Source organism: Polypterus senegalus, chromosome 11 (genome assembly GCF_016835505.1).
Source record: "Polypterus senegalus isolate Bchr_013 chromosome 11, ASM1683550v1, whole genome shotgun sequence".
NCBI classification, from domain to species: Eukaryota; Metazoa; Chordata; class Cladistia; order Polypteriformes; family Polypteridae; genus Polypterus; species Polypterus senegalus.
In genome coordinates this window covers 94,784,924-94,811,868 of record NC_053164.1, presented here as the reverse complement: position 1 = coordinate 94,811,868, position 26,945 = coordinate 94,784,924, and the positions used below count along the sequence as shown (strand labels likewise).

The 26,945-nt window shown below is 37.4% G+C and overlaps 1 protein-coding gene across 2 annotated transcripts; it reads right to left on the bottom strand.

The window, feature by feature from the left end:
- On the bottom strand, positions 1-26,713 carry taf6l (TAF6-like RNA polymerase II, p300/CBP-associated factor (PCAF)-associated factor). Of its 2 annotated transcripts, none has more exons than XM_039769285.1 (12): positions 26,576-26,713; positions 20,363-20,537; positions 17,010-17,096; positions 16,642-16,792; positions 16,374-16,424; positions 15,157-15,251; positions 14,752-14,826; positions 10,290-10,510; positions 7,658-7,790; positions 7,134-7,262; positions 4,652-5,154; positions 1-884 (listed from the first exon to the last, which is right to left on the bottom strand). In XM_039769285.1, the coding sequence occupies exons 2-12, from the start codon at positions 20,507-20,509 to the stop codon at positions 584-586; spliced, it is 1,893 nt and encodes a 630-aa protein (XP_039625219.1). In that variant the 5' UTR covers positions 20,510-20,537; positions 26,576-26,713; the 3' UTR covers positions 1-583. The 2 variants fall into 2 exon arrangements, with proteins under 2 accessions (XP_039625219.1, XP_039625218.1); XM_039769284.1 differs by having other exon boundaries at positions 1-920; positions 26,576-26,703.
- Between the last annotated feature and the right edge of the window lie 232 nt (positions 26,714-26,945).

Below are 26,945 nucleotides of genomic sequence, written 5' to 3'. Positions count from 1 at the left end.
ACAGCCTCCAAATGAACATTAGTGTGAATTTCTTAAAGTGTCGGTCGGTCAACAAGAGTGCAGCAGGCGTTAAACTGCAAAAGTAAAGGACCTAACACTCTCCAAGCGTGTCCCTAAATATTAAACGCCCTCTACGGAGTCTTTTCTCCCATAAACGCTAAAGCATTTTTTAATGCAATCAACAGCTCTTTTTTAAACCCTAAATAATACAAATACACTCTCCAACTTTGCTTATTATTTAAATAGGCATTCTAGTGCCACGTAGACAAGCATGGCAGCTGTGAGTGAAAAGGAACACTACAAAGTGGAGTAGCAGAATCGGCCGGGAGCACCTGCACAGAGGATATTACACATGGTGGCCTGCAAGCGTTAACATGCAGAGTCTACTTATAAGCCTCTGATTGTCCAACAAAGACGACACGTCTCAGAAAAAATGTAACGCTCTTCCTTGGCAATAATGACAAATACCTCATAGCTCCTGCTTTAGCTTTTTTGTCGCCAGCACTTCCTTTCAAAATCAACATTTTTTTTGCTGCTGAACCCTGCAATGCGCCTAACGATAAAAGGACACAGAGCTCCAGTTTCACAATGGCAGATGCAGGGAGTATTCAGAACACACCCACCTCTTTATTGGTTTAACCATGCGCCCAATTACAGGGAGCTTGTGCGCATAACCACGTGCAGCCTGGGAAGAGCTGGCGGGATGAAGCCGAGGGAAACTGGTCTGAAAACGGCGGCCTTGGCATCTCCGACCCATCTGTCTGCCAGAGATCAGAAATGAGAGGTGGGGGACTGTTGCCTGAGAGTGTGTGAACCGGCTCTTCTGAAAGACGTCTCTTGGTGCTGATCGCTGGCCTTGTCTTGAAGAAGATGAGGACTTAGATCTTGGAAGAGAGGAAGAGCAATGGAATGAAGCAGACCTGCAGCCAAAAATTATATATTTTTATATATAGATTCAATTAAATAGCATTTATTCTTATATAGCATCTTACCCAAAAAACACACTTACAATGCCGAACAATTACTCAAACTTAACAGATTACCATTTATAGTTAAAACAATATCATGAAAAACTCTTCCTTTTGACACTGTCTCGGTAAAAGTGTTATTTGATACAATATTTGCAACAAGTCTCACGTTCAAACTACTTATTAATACTTTCAGAACAATGATTTCAAATTGTTAGGACAAGCATTTTTTTTCTTTTACACACAACAGCCTCAGAGGCCACAGGACATTACAGAATGCACCTACAAGAATAAAGAGGTGGCTACCAACTACAATACAGCTACAATGTTCATGTGTAAAGATTTAGCCTCCTCAGACTTCTACTTTTAATGGTGCTGGCTTCAAAAGCAAGTCACACACACTGCAACTCTCTATCCAAACACCTTCAAAATGCAAGCTTTAACTTATTACAAGCAGACAAAAAAATCTATAAAATTATTAACATTAGCATAGTGCTGTACCCCAGAAGTCAAAGATTAAAAATTAACTTTAATTCACATGCATCATGAAAGTGTAGCTGATAATAGTAAATGATCTGTTGCAACACAGAGTGACACAAGCTAAAATGTTGTCATTGTCAATGCGTACTGTTAGCATTGAGCGCTTTTCATGAACAGCTGTCTCGGCCTCTTTGGGACAGCTGAGGGTGCATCTCCAGTTTGTCTCATCAGACGACGACATCTCCCAATGTTTGGCCCTACTAAAGACAAACAGTGTCCATCCAGTCATATCTGCTTAATCTACTTGATGGTCCAGGAGGCTCAAGCAAGGCCCTGGCAGAAGATAAGGGCTCCAGGACAGGACGCACTCACAGTTTCGAGTCACCAATTAACTCATTAGCTTTTTACTTAGACTTCATTATCTCACACACGTGAGTAAAGGAGAACTTAATTTGAGCACAAGGCAAGTTTTTACCTCTCTTAAAGATGTTAAAATGACCGAGTTAATTATCAGTATTGCAGATATACGTGTGTGATGGACTCGGATATAATAAGTGATACATTTATGTTTTCAAAATGAAAAATAACAGCATGTGAAGCCCCCACACTACTACTACCTGCCTCTTTTAAATTGACTGTCAGTCCCTGATTATGTATTCATGCATACTTTCTGTGAAATATTTTTAAATGGATAAAGCTGAAAGGACTATTTACATAGCCAGCTTACATTGACGTCAGTTCCTCAAACCACACAGACAAATCCCCAACGTACAGAAAGCACAGTACAAAAAGAACAGATTAATAAACACATTCTAAAAGACTTCATTTTTACTTTTGGTAAATACTTTGCAAGTGCTAAAAATGAAGCAAGACGTTTAAGGGCATCACTGTAATTTTTAACCTTGTGGTTGAAATGTTGGGGGGAAATCTACCATTTACATATCTGACTAAATTCAAATATGACCTGTTTCACATACTAAGGTGTACTAACATTACAGTCGTGGCCAAAAGTTTCGAGAACGACACAAGTACTGGTTTTCACAGTTTGCTGCTTCAGTGTTTTTAGATCTTTTTGTCAGATGTTTCTATGGTATACTGAAGTATAATTACAAGTATTTCATATGTTTCAAAGGCTTTTTTTATTGACAATTACATTAGGTTTATGCAAAGAGTCAGTGTCTGCAATGTTGGCCCTTCTTTTTCAAGACCTCTGCAATTTGCCCTGGCATGCTGTCAATCGACTTCAGGGCCAAATCCTGACTGATGGAAGCCCATTCTTGCATAATCAATGCTTGGAGTTTGTCAGAATATGTGGATTTTTGTTTGTCCACCTGCCTCTTGAGTACTGATCACAAGTTCTGGGGAGTTTCCTGACCATGGACCCAAAATTTTGATGTTTTGTTCCCTGAGCCACGTAGTTATCACTTTTGTCTTATGGCACAATGTTCCATCGTGCTGGAAAAGCGACTGTTCATCACCAAACTGTTCTTGGATGGTCGGGAGAAGTTGCTCTCGGAGGATGTTTTAGTAACATTCTTTATTTATGGCTAAGTTCTTAGGCAAAATTGTGTGAGCCCACTCCGACTGAGAAGCAACCCCACACAAGAATGGTTTCAGGATGCTTTACTGTTGGCATGACACAGGACTGATGGTAGCGCTCACTTTTTCTTCTCCGGACAATCTTCCAGATGGCCCAAACAATTGGAAAGGGGATGGATTTTACCCCAGTACTCAGCAGTCCAATCCCTGTACCTTTTACAGAATATCAGTCTGTCCCTGATGTTTTTCTTGGAGAGAAGTGGTTTCTTTGGGGTTCCCTTCTTGACACGAGGCCATCCTCCAAAATTCTTTGCTTCACTGTGCATGCAGATGCACTCACAACTGCCTGCTGCCATTCCTGAACAAGTTCTGCACTGGTGGTACCCTGAACCCGCAGCTGAATCAACTTTAAGAGACGGTCCTGTTGCTTGCTGGACCTTCTTGGGTGCCCTGAAGCCTTCTTCACAACAATTGAACCTCTCTACTTTAAGTTCTAATTGATTCGATAAATGGTTGATTTGGGTGCAGTCTTACTAGCAGCAATATCCTTCCCTGTGAAGCCCTTTTTATGCAAAGCAATGATGGTCCTTTTATGGCAGGGTTGAAATGCAGTGGAAAAGAGTTTTTTGGGTTTAAGTTCATTTTCATGGCAAAGAGGGACTTTACAATTAATTGCAATTCATCTGATCACTCTTCATGACATTCTGGAGTATATGCAAATTGCCACCATTAAAACTGAGGCAGCAAACTTTGTGAAAATGAATATTTGTGCCATTCTCAAAACTTTTGGCCACAACTGTACAAGCAAACACTTGGACAAATACAATACAGTAATGCGATGATTTACGGCTGAATGAGTTGTGGTCATTTGTACTTACAGCCAATGTTCCCACTAATTATTTTACTGAGTAGCGGGTGTGAATATTAGATGAGCTGGTACTTTTATTTTATGACTGATTTCTTCAATCCCACCACACTATGTTTCCCCCATGTAATATCAATCAATCGCCCTGAAGCACCAACACATGAACAACAAGCAGGTTGCAAGTCCCCCATGAAGTATCGAGTGATCGCTTTGAAGCACCGACATATAAATGACGAGAGTGATCCCCTGTGGAGTTTCGGAAGCACAGCTGTGCCACACTTTCAAACTAGGGGGAAGTGAGCGGCATTATAACAGCTGAGTGGCAGTTCAAAAGTGCTGTGCCACACCCGGAACTAGAGGCCGCAGAGACTGAAATATCGGTTTGTGCTAAGCAGCAGTCTAAGTGCGCATACCGGTGACACACACCACATCCACAGAGCCTCAACTGAAAAGACCTGTAACACTGTGTGACCAGCATATCGGTGCCAAGTCAGCGCATGACTATATATATTTCAATAGAAACACTGATGCTGAACCACTAGCTGCTAAAGAAAGAAGAATTAGGTTACAATTAATGTAATATATATGAGAGAGAACAATCAACAATCAGATTACAAATATTATAGCAACATAATAAAACTCTTGCATGCAGTACAATACAAATGAAACAATAATTTACTTTTTATAGGTGGCAGATATCACTGCAAATAAATGTTTCACATTCAGCATGTCGCATGTCTTATTGCTATGGTAGTGATAATTATATCTCATTTAGGCAATATAAAAATAATTCAATTACCTCGCAGAGATGGAATTAGAAGAGCAGGATTGCGGTGTCGGATCTAGTTTAGGACTACCATCATCCCGGGGGCTAATGGACAAGCTAGCAGTCAACTGAGGCATTTTGCGAGTTGTCTCTACATTACTATTTCCACTCCCAGCTCCGCAGCCTTCTTTCTTAATATCTGAAGGCTGGAATAATCGATCACTGATGGTCACTCTGCCATCTGGATGTCTGATGCCAGGTCCAGTGCTAAAGCGCACTGCAAGGCTGTCCCCAAAGAAGTCATATAATTCATTGTACATCGTTGGCAAAGGGACAGGCACTGGCTTCTCAGAGGGCACTCCTGGCCCTCCCTGTAGTATGTGACTGGCAAATCCAAAACCCAGCTCTGACAGGGGCTCCTGTAATGGGCTTAGCCCCGGTGAGACCTCCCTTTCAGCTCTGCCTTCACTGGCGCTGCACTCTGCTGGCACAGCATGGGACTGTGCTTTCATCTTCAGGAGTTTCTCCACTGCTACCTGCAACATATAAGAATAATACACCACCTTTATTTCTAGTGACAGCTCTTTGATTCATTAACATTTTACTACTAAATTATGGGATTTTAAATGACTCAGTGTAAGCCATGACCTAATAAAAGTGAGTAAAATGTTTGGAACAACATATGCTTCCAGGTGGCTCATGTGGTGGTCCCAAATGAAAAAGGCAAGGGAATGGCCTAAAATATGAGGAATCAATACTGATAATAGAAGAACTGTCCATAAGCAGAACCTTCCATGAACCGTCATACAGCAAGTGCCAAGGAAGAGAGCACCCATGGGTTTCCTGGGTGTCCAGTCACCTAAACAGCATAGAAAGCTGAATCAGCAGCTTCCAAGAAGAATAGGAGCACAGCATAGCAATGAACCAGAATGAGAGGTGGGAAGCTCAAATACTTGACACTATCAGCTCAAGACTATTACTGCTCAAGTTTTAAATCTGTAACCTTAGACAGAGAGCGGAGTGATGTGACGCCTAGTGCTTCTTGGGAGGCTTTCCTTAGCGGTGAAATGCATTCTAGCAGCTCACTAATAAAATGCTGATTGTAAGATGGCAGTGTGACACATATAAAATTAAAAAAAAGAAAAATAATATTCTTCTAAAACTAAAGAATAAATCCAAAACACTCATGGTCATTTAGTTTGAAAATAAAGTTTTAAAAGAACAAAAACATATACAGTATCTCACAAAAGTGAGTACACTCCTCACATTTTTGTAAATATTTTATTATATCTTTTAGACTTGAATGGCTGTGTGTGGAGTTATTTTGAGCGGGACAGTAAATGTACACTGTTATACAAGCTGTACACTGACTACATTGGATCAAAGTGTCATATCTTCATTGTTGTCCCATGAAAAGATATAATAAAATATTTACAAAAATGTGAGGGGTGTACTCACTTTGGTGAGTTACTGTATATATAATACATATATCTAAAACAAAACATTATTTCTGTGAGATGTCCAAGGTGATTCTTAACACAGAGTCCCAAAGAACAGAATCGATACATAGAGAGAGGGAAAAAAAACACAAGCCGTGATGAAATCTGTCTGAAAATGCATTGACAACAATGAAAAGATAGAAATATGGAAGAATCCAGGAAAACAAAATTAAGTGAGATAACAGCTACTAAAGCGAACTTTTTTGCTGTTTTGAGACGACTTTCTCAAGTTACAGTTGAATGTTTTTCCAATGATATAACAATGACTGACTGATCTCACTTATTAGAAAAATACATATCACAAATAAGTTATTTGTTCCAGAAAACAAGATACTCCTCTAAATAGGGCATGTCACACTTATGAGACATAAAGAGGACAAGGACCTCAATTAGTGGAGCCCTCCATGTAACTAACCCAAGGTGTCAGGAGTCCCTCAAGATACAGCAATACAAGATTATAATTTTTGGAACATGACAAAACAACAATCCTTTTGTACCGCAATAAATGTAACATGGAGTGAGCAGGCAATGATGTAATCTATAAAAAAACAATTTGCACTCAACATAGTAAAATTAAAATGCTACGTTGAATGGACTAGTCCTATTAATGAACCATAACTAACTCTAAATTTGTGTGTTTTCATTTTAGGTTCCTAATATAACATGAAAGAACAGCAATAATATGAGGACACCAAAAAGAACGAAAGACAGAAGCCAGAAAAAACAATTCTGGACAATGTGGTTATTACATATTATGTTATTCACTTAATGTTTCTGACTTAATTTACATAACAAACTGAGTAGTAGGGTGGTGTGTTTCTTTTGTAATTTATGGAGTTTATATACAGAAGTCTGAAGATACCTCAGGTAAGAATTTTACATTATATCCAAAGTTTGAAATTATCTTCCTGTTTACACTCCTTACCTTTACGGGTAAATATAATCAACTGGCAAAGCAGTAATATATGGTACTAACGGTAGAACCGTTTAAACTACGGCTTCTCCACCACACCTACCAGGATAGCTCCATAAACTTTGTGTCCATCAGCTTTGACTTGAGCATTGGAAACTGAATAGTCATCAAGAACAGCTTGCAAATTGGACCAATAGGCAGAGAGGTGAGGATACAAAATCCGTTCAACTGCCTGCAGTGAAATACACAAAAAAGAAAAAATGAGACATTTTAAATAAATTGATAATTACATGTAATCTGCACTTACCAGTTTCTAGAACTGGATGAATGGTGCCTGTAGTCTTATGTTGGTTTCCAACAACATCAGAAATAATTGAAGTCAAATGGAAACATGTACCTCAATGCACCTCAACTGACTACAGGCAAATATGTCCATTACATTTGAATATTGCATTGAATTAACAAACATGTGATAAGACTCTTCTGGAAGCCAACAATAAACTACAAAATGCAGGCAAAAAGTGTACAAAATGCATTATATCATATCATATAAGTGGCACTTAAAACACATGTATTGAAAGTGAAGATCTCTATCACTGCTTCACTTACTTTACTGGTGTATATTACCTTCCATCCAAGAGCATGCAGTCCCACTACAGCTCCATAATGTGAACAAAGAGGACGAACTGGGTCGGCCAGAACCTTCTGGAGTGACAACAATATCTGATGGTACAGACCACTCACCAAGTCTCCATGAGCCCTAGAAACACAACAAAAAAGAAATACAAGATATCAGAAAGCGCTCTGCACATTTATCTGAGCTTTTAGAACAAGCAGATAAATGCTAGTAGGATCTCAAAGACTGGCAGGGACTGCAGATGGCCTATGACCAGTTCCTTGAATTTCAAACAAACACATATATGTGCAACTTTGGTTCAAAGTGCCAAAGGCTGGTCTGCCATTTACAATATGCATTTTGCATTTAATTTCATTACTTCTTGATTTAACATTTTTAACTGTCTTCCAATTATGAAAGTATATACGGCCATGTCCCCATTTACTGAGCCCTCTAAATCCATCAGTCAAGTGAAAAGAGACAAAGTTTAAGGTAAAACACTCACTTGTCATTGGGATATGAGAAGGAAACCGAAGAACGTAGAGAAACACCCAAAAAAACATGGGGAGAACAGACGAACGCCACTGCACAAAGTGACTGATTTAATACAGCATTTGATAATTTCAAGCCATTATGGCACCAGGAGTTGTTTTTTTTTAAAAAAATCATGAATCTGCTTTATACAGGGTGACACAGAAAAACTGGAACTTTTGAAAAACCCAATAAAAATAGAAGAAATCCAACAAAAAAATTTATTGACAGCAATTGAACCACTACAACTTGCCTTTTAAGAGACAGTAATCCAAATTATCAATGTCTGAAAATTACATCCTGTAAATGGTGTCCTCCTGTACGTATGCATCTGCTGTTGAGGTTCCACATTGATCGCTGCAACATCTTAGCTGGGATACCACGAATTTCTCCTTGAATTCTTTGTTTCAATTCATTCAGTGTCCTTGGCCGAGTCATGTAGACCCAACTCTTAAAGTAGCCCCACAAGAAAAAAAATCACAAACGGACAAATCCGGTGATCTTGAGGGCCAGGGAATGTCACCGAATCTTGAGATGACACGGTTACCGAACAATTCTCGCACAGTTGCCATCGATTGCCTTGCAATTGATTACTAAATGGCGAGACTGTTTACAGCTCAAGGTCCCTGTTCCGCAGTGCTGCCAACTGTACATGCTGCCACTACGCATTTCAAAAGTTCCCGTTTTTCTGTGTCACCCTGTATTTAGTTTTTAGCATTGCTGCTCAAAGTGTCTTTGTTTCTTGGTAAACTTCATGTTTAATTGTAATGCTATTTTAAAATCACCTTAATCCATACATAAAAGCCAAATACCACTTGGTCACTCATCACAAAAATCTCCCGAACCATGAGGACTTAGGACTTGAAATTTGGAATGTAGGTTAAACTTGGCCCATAGGAGCTTGAAGCGGTTTAAAAAATTTCATGATCCAAGCGTCTTCTGTCTGTGTGTCTCTCCGCTTTTCACAAGAGGATTACTTAACAGATTTAGATCTGGTTGTTTTCTATAATCTGCTTGAACTTTCCAATTGATTTTGAAACTTCTCTCATCGTGGGAAGTGCCATAGTTGGCTTGCGGTACCGATGTATTTATGCAAATCCAACACAGTGGCTGTGGGCCGAGAGCAGGGGTTGCAGGGCCTTCTTCATTTACTTGCCAGCCTCTGTTCATGTTGGTCTGCATCTCGCCACATGTTGGAGTGCACCTTGCCTCCGCTTAGCTAATGATACCTGTTTGTTCAACAGACATTATCTTCTATGGATTGTTAAGGAGTAACGTTTGACGTTTTTGAGAGAGAGAGAGAGAGATCAGAGCTCCATGTGTTTTAGAGGGTAGCTGCAGATTGCTGGAGATATCACGGCCATATGCTTTTTGCCTGAGACGGGGAACGCTCTCCCATCAGAGCAGATATAGTGTCAATGTCTATTGATTTTAAAAGTCTGTCCTGTCTCATTACTGTGTGGACGCAGCCACGGGGTACAGCTAGTGAATATAAAAAGGCAGAATTAAAAAAGGAAAAAAGTATAAACTGAGGGTGAAAAAAGATTAAACCTGTAAAAACTGTAGCATTCTCTGACTTTGTCCTGTGTAGTTGCCTATACAGTCAACATAAAAAAACTGATATATTGTTAATAAAGACGAAAAGTGGGATGTTATACTCTCTTTTAACTGTTTGTTATAATAAAAAAAATGAAATCAAGGTCTCTGAAAGTATATTTCATGCACTTAATAAATGCAATTCAGGTTTACATTTCTCTCCTAGCAGTCAGAAGTCAAGTAAAATGACACCTTTGATTGGCTAACTGAACAGATTACAAAATGCAAGCTTTCGAGGCAACTCAGGCCCCTTCTTCAGCCAAGATGTCCATCATTTTACTTGACTTCTCACTACACTCATAATGGCTAACATGGCACAACACCCTAGTACTGCAGACATACAAGTCTCCGAGCAGTGTAAAAACTGTATTAACAACCTAAGAATGTGCATTCACACATCTTAAAAAGCCCTTAAAAACTGCAGAAAACATGGGTTCTGTTCTAAAATGATCTAGGAGAAAAAGGAAAGGTGTAAATCCACTCTCAAGACATTGGTTGTAATTGTTTTCTCTTTACCAGAGTATGTCACTGAGTAGCATGGCAGCATAGTCCCGCAGGGTCCAGTGATCATTAAAAGGGTTGATAGAGGCTGCAAGAGGCTCCAGGATGCAATACATGACACTGGACACCAGACTCTTAATGTAGGACCCCAGGTAAAGGTAAGGATTCTGAATCAAGCTTTTCACGATATGCAACAGGCGGTTTAGCTGCTCCAGGTCATGGCTCACAGACTTCACCTAGAACAAGCATACAACATCTCTATGAAACAACAGTACCACTGCTTATAAAATGTTCACATTATAAAACTAAACTAAAAAAATATTTCAATCTTACATTAATACCTCGGAAAACAGCAGACTGTCTCTAGTGCTGTACCTGAAGCATCAGCACAGTTTCTTATTTGCTTAAATTAATACTATGGGTCCCTTAAAGTAAATGTATGAGGATCGCATTCACATCTGTTAAGAGGTTTGTGCATGGCATCAACCTACATTATACTATTTAGTTGCATTCACACAACAAATGCTTTAAGAATTTACACCCACAGGAACCGCTTATTTTCCAATATAGTAATTTTCTCAAAGATACTCTATAATTATTTTTAAGTTAAGGCAGCAATTAACCCTCTTAATCTGACAAAAAAAAAGAATAGATTTTTTCTTAATTTTCTCATAAACACTGAAATTAAAAAAAAAAAATCAGGACAGATGAAAAAGAAAGCAGTTAATTTTTGTTAAAATATTAAATAGAACATCTGTACAGCAGGTAACTGCATCTCTACAGGGCAGTAAAAATTGTGCACTTGTCAGAAAAAAAACGTTATTCTCAAACTTTTCGGTAAATTTAGATGAAAACATTTTGGCATTCAATGTACCAGGCTCATAAATTTTGAGATCCAATGAACCAAACACATGGTGAATTAAATTTATAGTGGCACTGGTTTCATAAGTGTGATAAGGTATTGCTACTTATTAGTGGACACTCACTGAAGACAATGCGTTTCTTTAAGTGCTGGATGGTTTATTGCTTCAACAGTATTCTTATTCTTTCTCCCTCTACTTTGTCATATCATCTAATATTTAAACACTAAATGGTTATGCACAATTCGTCATATATATTATATGCTCCTTGAAAATTACAACTAATGCTACTACAGCTGTACAAAATACAAAACGTATCATTCGTCAGTCACCAGCACATAACATTCGCTCAACTATCATCAGCTTTTCTATAGGCGACACAATCTCATCTTTTATTTTTAGTTTATTAACAATGACTTTAATTTGCAAACTTTTTGGAACAAAATTATTAACTGAACTTCTAATGACAAATATCCTCCAAATAAATTACCTGTATTACAGTGCTACACAACATTTAACAAAAATTAATAATCAAATAGTACATGTCAATGAAATGTAATTGTCATTAAGTTTTATTACCAGACTAGCAAAATACCCGCGCTTCGCAGCGGAGAAGTAGTGTGTTAAAGAAGTTATGAAAATGAAAAGCAAACATTTTAAAAATAACGTAAGATGATTGTTAATGTAATTGTTTTGTCATTGATATTGAGTGTTGTTGTCATATCTATCTATTTATATATATCTGTATATATATATTTATATATATCTGTATATATATATATATATCTGTATATATCTGTGTATATATCTGTGTATATATATATATATATATATATATATATATATAGCAAAATACCTCGATTGGCAGCGAGAAGTAAAAAGAAAAGGAAACATTTTAATAATAACGTAACATGATTGACAATGTAATTGTTTTGTCATTGTCATGAGTGTTGCTGGCATATATATATATAAATATATTTATCAGTTGTAATGCTGTGTTTTATAACAAATAAATATGGTATGGTATGGTATCTATACACATATATATATATATACATATACACACATACATATATACATACTGTATATATACATACTGTATATACACATATATTGTATATACTGTATATACACATTTATATATACAAATCTACATATATATATCCACATATATATATATTAGGGGTGGGACTCGATTAAAAAAATTAATCCAATTAATTAGAGGCTGTGTAAGAATTAATCTTGATTAATCGTATGTAATCGCACACGTAAATTTGCCCCAAATCGCAAATGTTTTTTTTAATTTAAAAGTGTTTTAGTGGGCTTACAGAATCAAATAATAGACATGTACATGAATATTGTAAACTGAAGCTGTTTTAATTTCTGAAAAAAAGCCTTTAAACTGCATTTGAATTCAAAACAGAAACAAAAATATCATCCCTGGTTAAAATTGGGCAGACTTAAAAATAAAGTGGTAGTTTAAGTACTTTAAGTAGATTTTCAGAATAGTATTGTCTTTAAATAATAATAACCAAAATTTCAACATAAAGTGCAGTTTTCTTCTTAAAAAATAAGTCAGAAACATAAAAGGTAATTTGACCAACTTAATCTTTAAACTCTGAGTAACCTTAGCCAAAATTATTTTGTACATTAGGCTAAAACAGTGTGATCATTGAACATTTTGTAATTAGATGTATTTAGAATTACTAACGGTCACGGAAGTCCAATGATCCCCAGTAAGAGCCACAAAGTCCGCTTTCTGTAATGCATCTAATTTTGCTTGCTTTTCAGTGTGCACAAAACCATGCTTTTATCAAGGCTTCGGAAGTCGAAATGATCAGTCGTAGGAACACGCTTTATTCCGACTCTAACATTTTTGTAGCTGTGATGTGTGCATCAGTGTAATGGATGTACCAGGAAATCATGCATTGACAAAAGTTCCCGCTTGCTTGGAATTGAAAGTGTGATTAAATGCGTTATTTTTAACGCGTTATGGAGTACATGCATCGAAGCTTCTCAGCTGTGCTTGTGCTAATAAAGGGAAACATTTTAAAAATAACGTAACATGATTCTGCGTTAACCTAATATTTTTCATACGTCCCAAACCAAGGAGATGCGAAGGTAAAATGAATCAGTAGCGCGACATACTCAGTGCATCCCTCTCGAATCGAACCTCGAATGTCGGCATTAGAGGCTTAAGACTCTACAATTGAGCCACAGCATGTGGCTTGTCTATGCGAGAGTATGTACTGTAGATAGGGGTATATATATACATTTAAATATATACCCGCGTATCGCAGTGGAGAAGTAGAAGTTATGAAAAAGAAAAGGGAACATTTTAAAAATAACGTAACATGATTGTCAATATACAGTAATTGTTTTGTGAGTGTTATTGAATGTTGCTGTCATCAAGGATTTGATTATCATTATTTCTTTCAATCAGGGTCGTATTTGTACGATGTGTTGTGTTCAAGTTACATTCCGTGTTTGTCAATCGTTGTAAAGATGACAGGTTTCATTCATCGATTCGTTTCTTACTGCATCAATAAACAGCTCGTCTTCTTTATCTGAGACCTGACACACTGCATGCACGGGTTTTTTTACACTGTCTTCCTTTAGCGGACATTGACTTTTTCCACCGTGTGCTTTGTTTCCACAGTAGCTGCATTTATGAATATGCTTATCAGACGCTTCATATTTTTGCTGCCTTTTCAACTGTGTAATTCGGTTTTGTTCAGCTTTTGGAACTGTTGCTTTTATCTGTGCACTGCGCCAGTTCACGTGAGCCACTCGGTGTACTTGCATCGAAGGTTCCCAGCTGTGCTGGTGCCATCTCGCTATGTCCATAGCTTTATTTAATGTTACCTTAGTCCTGGCACTTAAAACTTTCTCTCGCAGTTTCGCTGAGTTTGTGTCAAACACCACCCTGACCATCTCATCTTCCTCTCCATAAGCACAGTCCTTCACCCGTGAATATTTACCCGTGGCAGTTTGCTATTGGATTGCCGCTGACGGACGGCCTTCTATGGGCAGGCACTAAATTACAAACGCCAGCGGCAGCCTGTCTATGAACTTAATTTAAAGTGTAAGTTTACATCGTGCTTTGTTTCCGAAGTAGCAGAACTCGCTTCTTATTGTTTCGCTGCCTTCTCAATTATATAATGCATGTTTTCTTGAGCGCATTTTTGAGGTCTTCCTGGTTTTCTATGTACTGCGTGATTACGTGGGAGGCGTGATGATGTCACACGAAACTCCCCCCACGGCGTTGAAGCTCATCTCCATTACAGTAAATGGAGAAAAACTGCTTCCAGTTATGACCATTACGCGTAGAATTTCGATATAAAACCTGCCCAACTTTTGTAAGGAAGCTGTAAGGAATCAACCTGCCAAATTTCAGCCTTCCACCCACACGGGAAGTTGGAGAATTAGTGATGAGTCAGTGAGTGAGTGAGTGAGTCAGTGAGTGAGTGAGGGCTTTGCCTTTTATTAGTATAGATTAAAGTTGTTACCAAAATAGAGTTTAAACTCCTGAATACGACATAAATCATTAATAATATTTTAGTAATGCCAAATATAAAACCACATTTTTATAGAAAAAAGAACTGAATCCAACATACCCCACTGACAACATATACAAAATAAGGGAGCAAAGCTGCTATCTTTGAATTAGTCTGAAGATCTTGTAATGCAACCTGAAAAAGAAAGAAGTGACATTTTATCATGTGAAACATGAAAGAGAAGATTACATTAAAATATTATACTGTAGTTGCATCACTATAACTAATGGCATAGTTCACAAATAGCTTAGCTTTTTCTATTTACTGCACAGCATTTGTTTGACACGTACTTCGGAAAGACACAGCCCAGTAAATCTGAGCAAGCTGAAAATATGTGAGTTTTAAAAAAGTCAACACAAAAAAAGATTTTAATAATACCTGTTTACTTAGAAAAGTCATCTATTCAATATTAAATCAAATATATATGTATATGCTTGGAGCTATGAAATGATATTTTCTATGCACCTTCATAAGATGCTGGTCCTCGCCTAGAATAGCCCTTGTAACCTGCTGGTAATACTTGAGGAGGTCTTCAGTCAGGGACTGGACAGCTGCTGGAACTACAAGTTAACAAAACAAAATGGAATTAGTAAAACAGTTGTTTTCTTTCACAAAAATACACGTGCCACAGTAAAAAATAATGGGCTGCAAAACTAAGTAACAAGTACCCAGTGAAATCAGCACCTCGTACATTTCCAGGGTTTTTTAATTCTTTTGTTTTGTTCTGCTAGCCGTCACTGAGACTATGTTGTTACAACGCTGCCAGAAGAATGCGGAGTGCCTGCTGCTTTCTGTGGAGGCCCTGCATGCTTGTTATGTCTGTGTCTACGTGGAATCATTTTTTTCCCCTCAAATTCCTTTTTTAGACACTTACTGTACCAGGTTTTAATAGTTCAAGGCTGACATGACTCTTAAGCTGCCACGTCTCCATTCTATGTGCTTATGTATCCAAATTTTACACAGTACAAATGTGCATTTTCCGCCATGTAAATTCCATTCATCCAAGAAAGTCCAAGTTCTTTGGGCACCTCTGTTAAAATTAATTAATATTTTTTATCACAGATTCCCTTTCACTGCCACTGCTCTTACACTTCAGATCAGCTTTGATCTACTTGTAGGGGCATTTTGCAGGATGATGACTGTAGAGATCTTTCTTTTTTTATGCTGAAAATGGAATAAACTGTCTGCCTATTGAAATTGTTCACAGTGTTCCATAACTGCACAAATAAATATAAATGACATCATGTGCCAAAGCAAGTGAACCTCTGATTTCATTACTCCTGAAAGTCAGTTGTACACGATTACCAAAGGACTAGAAAACAGCTACTTAAATCTTACTTTACAAAAAAGGACAGAAAATTGGTCTCTTAGCTGTAGTACATTTTTTAAATACTTATGTTACGTTAAAATGCTAGTATATATACAAGAAGAAACACAACAGAATTGATCTTGGTTATCATTCGAGTTACAACTCAATTTCCTCATGTCCTCCATCATTTCTATTCACATGTTTTTCAGCCTTTTTCCTTTCCTATGTATTACTCATTGATCACTTCCCCCCAAAGCACGTCAAATTCATTCTAACTTATTTTTTCACATCACATCTTACAGCCTACACAACAAATCTTTTCTGTCTGTTCCACACTAATATATAAAATAACGCAGTGCAGTGGTTCCAATACCTGTGCCTTGAGGTTCCAGATTTCCTTTTCCATCCAAGTATGAAATCTGGACTGCAAAATAACAAGCATACACAATCAACTTTACAAGGAAAATTTTCTTAAATACAAAATAATTTTCTATTAGAATTTTTTTTTTATTATATATATCATATATTTTAGATTTCAATGACAATTTGAACACTTTTAAAACTAAGCTCACTATTCCAGTTACAGCATGACGTTGTAAACTTTAAGAAACAATCGATGTCAGGAGACAAAGTAAAGTTACCTCGAACCATAGTCTCAGCGCAGCCTTTGGGGATATTTGTGGCGAGCGCAAGATCAACAAGATTAATCTCTCGATCTTCGACAAAAAACAGCTCTCCATCCTTGAAGGAACGGAAAGGGAGATTGTCCTGGGAACCATACCCACAAACCACCTGGCAAGAAAAAATCAACACAATTTTAAATTCACAAAAAACAAATTACAATTAGTGCAGTAAGTTTCATAAATTAAATAATGCAGTGTTTTAGAATCGGTGAGAATTTCAATGCCGTGGCTGAATGGATTTAACAAAGAAAGAGTTTCCTAGAGAGTAGTCTCCACAAAGCTGAAAGACAGCTTACCACAAGAAATGTCTGGAAAAAGTAGCTCACCTCAACATTACTCCAACGCAAGGCTCTGTTGAAATCCTCCACTGTTAACTTGCGACGCTTTGCATGTCTCATGAACTGCGAGCTGTTCTGCAGAAAAAGAAAATAGAAATGGTTCAGATTTAAAACCAAATGATGATAATAAAAATATCTTAAACAAATAAAATACTGATGCATGACAAGCATTCTACCACTTTTGATTTTCTGTTTTAGTATTTTGATAGCCCAGAGTCTGGTAAAAATTGGATTTAAAAAAACAATGGCATAATTTTACTATTGTTTTAAAATAATGCGGTCAGATTAGCTCTAAAACAAACACTAATAACTGAACAACCAGACACAATAAATCAATACTTAATGCACACACACTTCCTTAGGACAGGACATGTCATGGAATATAAAGTATAAAACTGCACTTCAAATTGGTGCTTTTTCGCTATTGTTTGGGCTGTAGCTCTTACACCTCTTACAGTACTTTAGTCACTCACGGTTTCATTCAAAGTAACTGTCTGCAACCAGACTTGAACAAATATATGTCTGGACCTCAATGAAATATTTGGCTTCTGCAGACTCACATATTTCAAATTGCTTATAAAATGATGTTCATTCAATTTGACTAATCGTTTTTGGTGAAAAAAGGCTTTCTGTGATATAGCATTCAAAACAATTACTGAGGAACACAAAGGAAGAGAGGCCGTCTGCATTATCACCTGTGACTGACTAGATAGTGTTTAGAACTATTTTTAATTGAGCATAAAGCATAACTTCTTTTGAAACTCAGTCAAAACATCAAGGACTTATTACAGTAAGCAATGGTTATGTTGTTAAAAATAAAGTTCTGGCAAAGCTTAGTAAATTCTGAAACAAATGCTAACAATGGTCAATAATGACAATTCTCACTCTTTGAATAATAATGGTAATATTAAACCTCAAAATATAATTTACCAGATGTATTAGTTTAATATAGTGCAGTTTATATGAATTAGAAATTCTGAATTCAAAGGTCAGTGGGCTGTACTGTATAGAGTGGTACACCAGTAACCCATTTATATTATTCAAAAAACAAACAAAAATATACCAACAGTAGATGGTTATGCTGCCATTTTTTATTTATACGAACAGTACAAATCTATTTTTACTTGAAGGAAGGGTGGTTTTACTTAAAACATTGTAAATTACTTCCCTACCCACAGTAGTTTCCATTTAAACAATGGATGGGATTTTTATATTTAAAGAAACAGTACAAGTTTAAACAAACACTTCTTCGCAAATGGTGGTCTATAAATAATCAGTAAATAACAAAGTTACATCTATTTATAAAAATAAAACATAAGAAAAGTACAATCAGATATTTAACAAATTTCCCTGACAACATGACAAAGAAGCTGAGGGCATCAAATGAGTAAAATAATTGAGCCCCTTGTGTTTTAAATTGCTTGTATTTACTCATTATCAACTACTATTTGAAGCAAGCAGCTACCTTTAACATTTCTAGCTCTCCTTTATAGTTTGGTTTGAAACCAAAGTGAATCCAAACTGCGGAACGTATATTTGGCTTTAAAATGATATTTATCTTCAGTGTCACTGCGTTTTAATACTGAACTTTATTGTCATCTCAACTATACGCAGATAGACGAAATTGCAAAGCTCAGGGTCCACAGTGTAACAACATGCAAAAATAAATTAAAATTAAATTAAAACTAGAATTTAAAATTAAAACACAAACAAGACTAATAAAGAAGTAGCAGCAATATTGACGTGCAGCAAGCAATATGAACATTAATGCAATGTATGGTATTATGCAATCTACTGTAGATACATAAATCTAGTCAATATACATGTAATATAATAAATAAATAATAAATATAGATAATACAGAAATTATCAGTGTATGATCATAGTTGTTTAAGACATGTAAACAATGACAGGTCAGAATGTTTCACAGCATAAGGATATCAAGAGTGTCAAATCCTTAAAGGTCAGTATGAAATTTTCAGTTCTTTTCTCCATGCACACTAGTCTTTACAGGAAAGTGGCTTGCATGTATAAAAGAGGTGGTTGAGGCAGTGTGGAAGATCCCAGGGGGCAGCACGGTGTTAAGGAGTCTAACAGCTTGAGGTTAAAAACTCTCCTGCAGCCTGGCAGATCTGGCTCTGAGGCTGCAGTATCTTTCTTGGATGGCAGAAGTGTGAAAAGTCCATGTGAGGGGGGTAAGGGGTTAAACGTGCATACCTGCTCATCACATTTTATCAATGCAATGTTCAAATATTGCTATCTGCATACATACATACATACATACATACATACATACATACATACATACATACATACATACAGGCCAGCAAGTTAGATTTTATATAAATAAAGGTAGGGGTCGCTGCAGTCAGATACTTACCCGTCTACCAGTGCAGGCTTAGCCGTAGAACATCTAAAATGTATTAGCAATGAGCTATCTTTGACTACTGAGTAATCGTTGGGAAAGGCAAATCTGAAGGGTCATTAATAATAAAAACCATTAGGCATACCATCGGTAGCACATTTCTATAACACAGAATGTCACGTCTGAACTATCCTGTATGTTACTGGTGCACTATCAGTATCTACAGTACATACGGCACAAAACATGACAGCCCACAGACGTCAGGGTATCTCAAAATAAACTGAAGGTCTGAGTAAGCAGATTCAATGTTATGTGGCTTTATAATGTATCATTTTCATGTTTAGAGTAAAAATAATTTGTATTTCCCTGCAGTAATTCTACAGGAATGGTCTTATTTTACTGAATTTGGCATATAAAGAAAAAGATGCAAACTTCAAAGGGTCCATGTGTCAATAAAATTTAGAATCTGTGTACAAGTAATACTAAAGTTGTACTTTTCCACCATATATGACAATGATGCATGCTGAAGATATATATCTACCTACTATATAAAAAAAATCTTTGGTCGAGACGTGATCATGTCGGAGAGACCCTTTGAAGTCCTTCGAGACTTTTTGCATGTCACGCCCTACTTACAAACAATTTCTCGGAGACACTAACATCCCACGAGACAAAGAAGTGAGACAAAAGGACAGCTGCTGTACAGGCTTTTAAATGATTGACGCGCAGCACGACATGCATATCACACAGCAGCAGCAGACAGCCAGCAGCTGATCCGTCTGCATCTCCTTAGCGTGCGTTCAGCTCCCCCCTTCACAATACGAGCGGCAGAGACGCGAAGTGGCGAATGTGAAGCGTGCCCCCGGGGGTGGGGGTGCAAAGCAAGTAGAGGGCACAGCCCCCTGGTGTGTGTGTGTGTGTGTGTATATATATATATATATATATATGTATATATATATATATATATATATCTTACCTGGGTGGCTTCCCTTAGTCGATAGCAAACATCTTCTGCCAGCACAGCTGCAATATCATCACTCAGATCCACCCCAATGGCCTCTGCCATCACCTTGATGGAATCTCTGGGTAACTCAGCAAACTTACGTTCCTCACGGTCTGCCATCTTGGTAATGGCACAAAGCAAGTAAGATCTGCCAAGGAAAATACATTTTTTTTTAATACATTTCAAAAGTTTTTTGTTTTTTTTAAATCTCTATTACTACTTGTAGACTTTAGCAGTCTGTTACTGACAAATCAGAGACAAAGTTCAACGAGACTTGACAGTGACTCACACTGTGAAAAAAATAATCTCTCAAAAGGGGACTAAATTATATTATTGAAGGTTAAAAAAAAATACAACACAACACAACTCATAAAAAATAAGACACAGGGAGAGGAAAGTGAGTGAAGTGCTCTCTGCATTCCAGTCTAACAAAAAGCAAACCACAGCTTTGTTAAAGAAGATTTAAGAATTCTCAACTGGAACAAGTACAAGAAACAGATACCATGGAAAAGAGATTCAGAAAGATATCATTACTCTTAAAGGGTATTACAAAAAATAATAAAGACTATACTTTATATATAAAAATGTACTATTCACTAATTAGTGGCCAATGAAATGTTGCTTCCTACACCCCTCAATGTTTGGGGAGTGCACTGTTAAGCAGTCATAAGCAATGATTAGACTACTAATAATAAACACATGGATATGTAACCATGCTTTCAGAATTCAGTAATTCATTTGTGCGAGACAAAGAAAGATACATTACTATATTTAACTGCAGTTATGGGGAACTGTAACACTTTTCAGATGCTGCAGTAATGGAAAGCAGAGTTTAACACTGGCCCATCTGGATATTCAACTTGTAATCTTTGACTAAACTGCTTAAGACAGACAAAGACACAGTTAAACACCCAAATGATATTTTATAATAAATACTCCAGACGGTTTGCAGATACCATTAAAAAGGTGGATGAAAAATTAGGCTTCGTCAGCACTGCATGATCTGTGGTAGGGATGCTCTGATCGGGATTGTTTTTAGGCCGATACCGATTTCATGTTACTTTATCTGCTGATTCCGATACAGATTCCGTTTTTTTAACTTTATCCCTTTAAAAAAAATGTTATGCCAATCTCCTGCATAATCAGTCATGTAGAAGTTTTATGTCATATATTAAAGGGTATCAGCAAGAGTGAAAGGGAAGGTCTACAGGACAGTAGTGAGACCACCTATGTTATATGGGTTGGAGACGGTGGCACTAAGCAGAAAGCAGGAGACAGAGCTGGAGGTAGCAGAGTTAAAGATGCTAAGATATGCATTGGGCGTGATGAGGATGGATAGGATTAGAAATGAGTACATTAGAGGATCAAATCAGGTTGGAAGGTTGAGATACGTAGTCAGAGAGGCGAGATTGCGTTGGTTTGGACATGTGCAAAGGAGAGATGCTGGGTATATTGGGAGAAGGATGCTAAGGATAGAGCTGCCAGGGAAAAGGAAAAGAGGAAGGCCTAAGAGAAGGTTTATGGATGTGGTGAGGGAGGACATGCAGGTGGTGGTGTAACAGAGCAAGATGCAGAGGACAGAAAGATATGGAAGAAGATGATCCGCTGTAACAACCTCGAACGGAAGCAGCTGAAAGAAGAAGAAAGATACAGTGTATTGATATAATAAAGACCACAGGTGTTAAATATTCATTTTTATTAACAAAATGAAATTCTATAGGCTAATTGTTTAAAGAGCATAAAATACCAAAATTTAAAAAAAAAATTCTGACACAATTAATTGATACTGCCAATTAAATGCTGGTTAAATGTAAATATACATGCACTTATAGGTTTTCATTGTTTTAAATCATTAATTGCACTAAAATACATCCATCATCCATTATCCAACCCACTATATCCTAACTACACGTTCACGGGGGTCTGCTGGGCCAATCCCAATACATTTACTATATTTACACTGGTGTGTTTTTTTCCTTCGGTGTATCAAGTAGAAATTCAGAGTTCTTGAGGTGTAATTATAAAATATGGTCAGGTCAGGTCAGAAATCATGCACTAGTACAGCACGTTGCTGCACCCACCACAACGAAACAGCTCAAGATCCTGGTTTGAAACCACCCCTTCCACCCCGCCCCCACCCATCCCCCCCCCAGACATGCAGTCCAGTTCCACCTTCCGGAAATGGCCCTCTATCTACTGCAGGCAGCATCCCCTTGATCTAGTCCAGCCACTCGGGTCCTCAACAATGAGCATCCTGTGAGTCGGTTCACCCTCTGGGAGTCGCACCACATGGCCGTAGTGCCGTAACTGACGCTCTGCCATGATGCAGGTAAGGTGCCTCATTCGGGCACATTATAAAATATGGATTACCACTTTAATTATGTAGTACTTGTTTCTTACCAAAACTTATGCTGTATGGCACACAGGAACAAATACAGTACACAGTGTACAAATCTTTACAAAAAAAAAAAACCTTATGTTTAATAAGCAGCAACTTCATATTTACCTTTTTTTACTCAATTAAAAGTCCAAGCTCCTGAATTTTAAACAAACTGCCTTTCCAAACTCAAGTGGTGTCCATTTTAATTTAAAGGACAAAATAAAGGTCCGAATTTCTTGCAGTAGTCTTTCTTGCCAGTGATAACATCTAATCCTGCAAAACTAATTACACAGTTTGTCAGACGCACAGAGGTTTTTAAATCCGAACCTAACAGCATACTCCTCCTTCTCACAAGTTCATCATTGTTACTCAACAATTGATTATTTCTTCATAGACAATAATCTGTTGCCCACTATCAAATCTTGTAAGTACAATACTATTGTTATCTCTGACCATGCCCATCTGATCATGGAGCGTGATGCCCTACACTCTCCTCTTGTAGCTGGCATCTTAACCCCGTCTCATTGGCTGATGAGCATTATACAGAATTCATCTCCAAGCAAACTGATTTATTTTCTAGAGACAAATGCATCCCCAGAGGTCTCTGCAGGAATACTCCAGGAAACTCTGAAGGCATTTTTAAGAGGACAGATTATTTCATAACCTTCTTACAAAAATAAAACCAGGAAGACCTCCGATTTAATGACCGAAATTACCAGAACAGATCTAGAATACACCAGGTCTCCAAAATAGGCACTCTATAGGAAGAGACAGTTTTTGCAATTCAAATTTAACCGGTTGGCCACTAAAGAAATGGAACAGCTTATCTTTAAATCACATCATCATTATAATGAGCACCGGTAGAAGGCCAATAAGATTTTAGCTCAACCATTCCACAAGCAGGAAGTCCACAATGCAATAGCAGCAATGACCAACACAGACGACGATAAAATTATTGATCATAAAAACCATAACCCACACATTTAGAGAGTACTATAAGTCCTTATATTCCATTCAGTCTAAAGAGGAGAAGGCTCAATCTAATGAGTTCTTGGACTCATTACAGATACCACAGTTAGACACTTAGTGCCGTGGACCTGGTTAAACCTCTGACACTCTCAGAATTACTAGACGCTATAAACTCACTTCAAAGTGGGAAAGCAGCCGGTCCTAATAGCTACCCAGTGGAGCTGTATAAAAAAAGTCACATAAGATAGCTCCATTATTTAGTATTAGCAACGTTTACAGAAGCTAAAGACAACAAAGTTCTACCTCAAACTTTTCGCCAGGCTTTAATTTGCATCTTTCCTAAGGCAAAGACTTATTACAATGCGCATCATACAGACCAATCTCACTTTTGAATAATGATGTTAAGATGCTCTCCAAAGTTCTAGCTAGAAGGACTGAGAAAGTGCTGCCTTCTGTAATATCACAAGACGTAACCAGATTTATTAAAAGCAGACACTTAACTTCTAATCTTCGACATTTGTTTAATATAATACATTCACCCTTTACATCTAATACCCCAGAGATCTTATTATCTTTAGAAGCAGAAAAAACATTTGATATAGATGAATGGGTCTACCTATTCACCATGTTGCACAAATTTGGGTTTGGCCCAAACATCTGTTCATGGATCAAACTACTGTACACTAGTCCAGCGCTCTCTGTTTGTATTTACAGCACTTTTTCAGACTACTTCAACTACTAGAACGTGGAACTTGACAAGGATGTCCACTATCACCACTGTTCTTTGCAACTGCCATTGACTGTTTATTTTCAAAATACATCAGAGATGGAGCGGATTTTCAGAGAAACACCTGAACAGAAAATATCACTATATGCAGATGATATGTTACTGTATATATCTGACCCACAAAACACTGCGCCTGCAGTCCTAAAACCACTAGTTGATTTTCAGAAGATATCTGGACTCAAAATTAATTTGAATAAAATTGTGCTTTTTCCAGTGAGTTACGGTGAACTCTCTAGCGCACAATGCTAGACTGGACACCCTCCCATCTATCATAACAGATCAGTTTAAATATCTAGGGGTAAATATCACAAGTAAATATAAAGCTCTTTTCCAACAAAATTTTGCATACTGCATGGAGAAAATGAAACAAGATGTGAATAGCTGGTCCACCCTCCTTCTCACATCAGCAATTAAGAACAACATTGTTAAGATGACCATTCTTCCCAAGATTCTTTTCCCCTTTCAATCATTCTCATATACATTAACCAATCATTTTTTAAGAAATTAGATTTAATCCATAAGCTCATTTACGGCTCAACTACCATAATACCTTGCATGAAGGAGCACTACAGCTAAATTACCTTAAAGGTTAGAAAAGCAGGGAGAGAAAAATATTGTTTTTTGTGATCATCCTTTTTGTGGAAATTGGCCAATTTCAATCTAAGCATCCCTAGTCTATGGAATAAAAAATGAATCAGCTTGTACTTAAGCTTTGTGATGTAATTATGAGGTCATTTGCTGAATACCGGGACTCCATTTGATTATAAGGAAGACATAAAATCCACAGGAGAGGTGGTGGTCTTATTCTGGGACTGCAGGATAGACTGACCAAGGTACATATTTTCAGTCTTAGCAAGCAAGGCTTAGAGAAGACATTAAGAGAACCATTTACACTGCGAAGAGAATAATAAAAAGCTGATGCTAGCCATTTTATGAGCTCATACTTTACAGTTAAAAATAAAGTTATGAGCTAGTTGACTGAGGCCTACAGGACTGGACAAGTCTGCTTCAGACTTTTTCCTTTGATTTTCTCTCTTACGATTGATCGTAGACCCCCAGGTATTTGTTTTCTCCATCAGTGCTGCTGACTGATGATGACTTTTTCCTCTTCTTCACTGTCAACTGGCATAGCTCGACAAATAAGTAAAGTACAGATATTTCTGGTTTCAATGTATGTTAATGAATTCCCACTTTGTTTTCTGTTTGCTTTAATAAATATGTGCCTTCATGTGAATTAATTCTATATTTAGTAGTTTGTAAAATGCCTTTTACCTGAAGACTTGTCACAGTGCTCGGCACCTGCACTCCACAAAGAGTACCACACAAAAATAAACGGAAATGCCAGTTATCCTACCCAAGGCACAGTAAATATGGCAACGAACAGAGAACTCTGCTGCACGACTTTCAGATTTTCATAAATGTGACCTTCATTCCATCCATCCATTATCCAACCCGCTATATCCTAACACGGGGATCTGCTGGAGCCAATCCCAGCCAACACAGGGAGCAAGGCAGGAAACAAACCCCGGGGAGGGCGCCAGCCCACCGCAGGGCCCTTCGTTCCATAGAATTTAAAACCGAAGATGAAATAATAATAAAGTCCCTAACATACGTATGATAATAAAAATGACATAACGTATTCTAAATGAAACAACTGAAATAGTCTTCAATACTTGGTAAACGGTCTTGAGTCCTTAACATCAGGACCGAAAAAGAGTGCATTGAATATGTGCTGTCCAGCCCTGAACACATTATAAACGAATTTATGGCCCTTTATTTTAAAACTAGGATTTAATATAATGGGAAATCAGGATGTGCTTTCACTGCACTTTAAAATTCACTTTTAACGTTGCTAATTAAATCTCATTAAAAACACTGCAAAGAGTACACATGATTCAAGTCAGTTGCCATCCTTTCATGCAGATGCAAAATAATCTAAAGATCATTAAACAGTTCTGTTTTATAGGCACTGTGAATGCATATGGAATTTCAAGACTGAAACAAAAGTAAAAGCTAACATTTCTAAAGCACAGCTTCCCTGTCAACGTACCTTCTGTGTTCTTTTCGTTAACTGCTCGACTCCATTGATTTTCTGCGGAGAAGCCCCACTTTAGACCCGACCGCCATTTCCGGAACTCCGCCGACTCATCCCTAGAAAAGAATGATTGGTCCGCAGTTCAAAACGTGCAGCTTCCATTTGTGAGCAGAGATGTCAATCAGTGAGAAGGCCCTACCCTGACGTGAAGGTTCACTTTTCGCTACGTTTTCTACGTATCAATGTTGAAGTAACGCAAGTATATCAAATTGCGAAGAAAGTTAACACAGTGTGATGTCAAAGATTACTGCTGTTTAAATTTATTCATAACAATCACGATTTTCGTGGTGTATTTTCTTACAAGACTTTTCACATATAAGTAAAA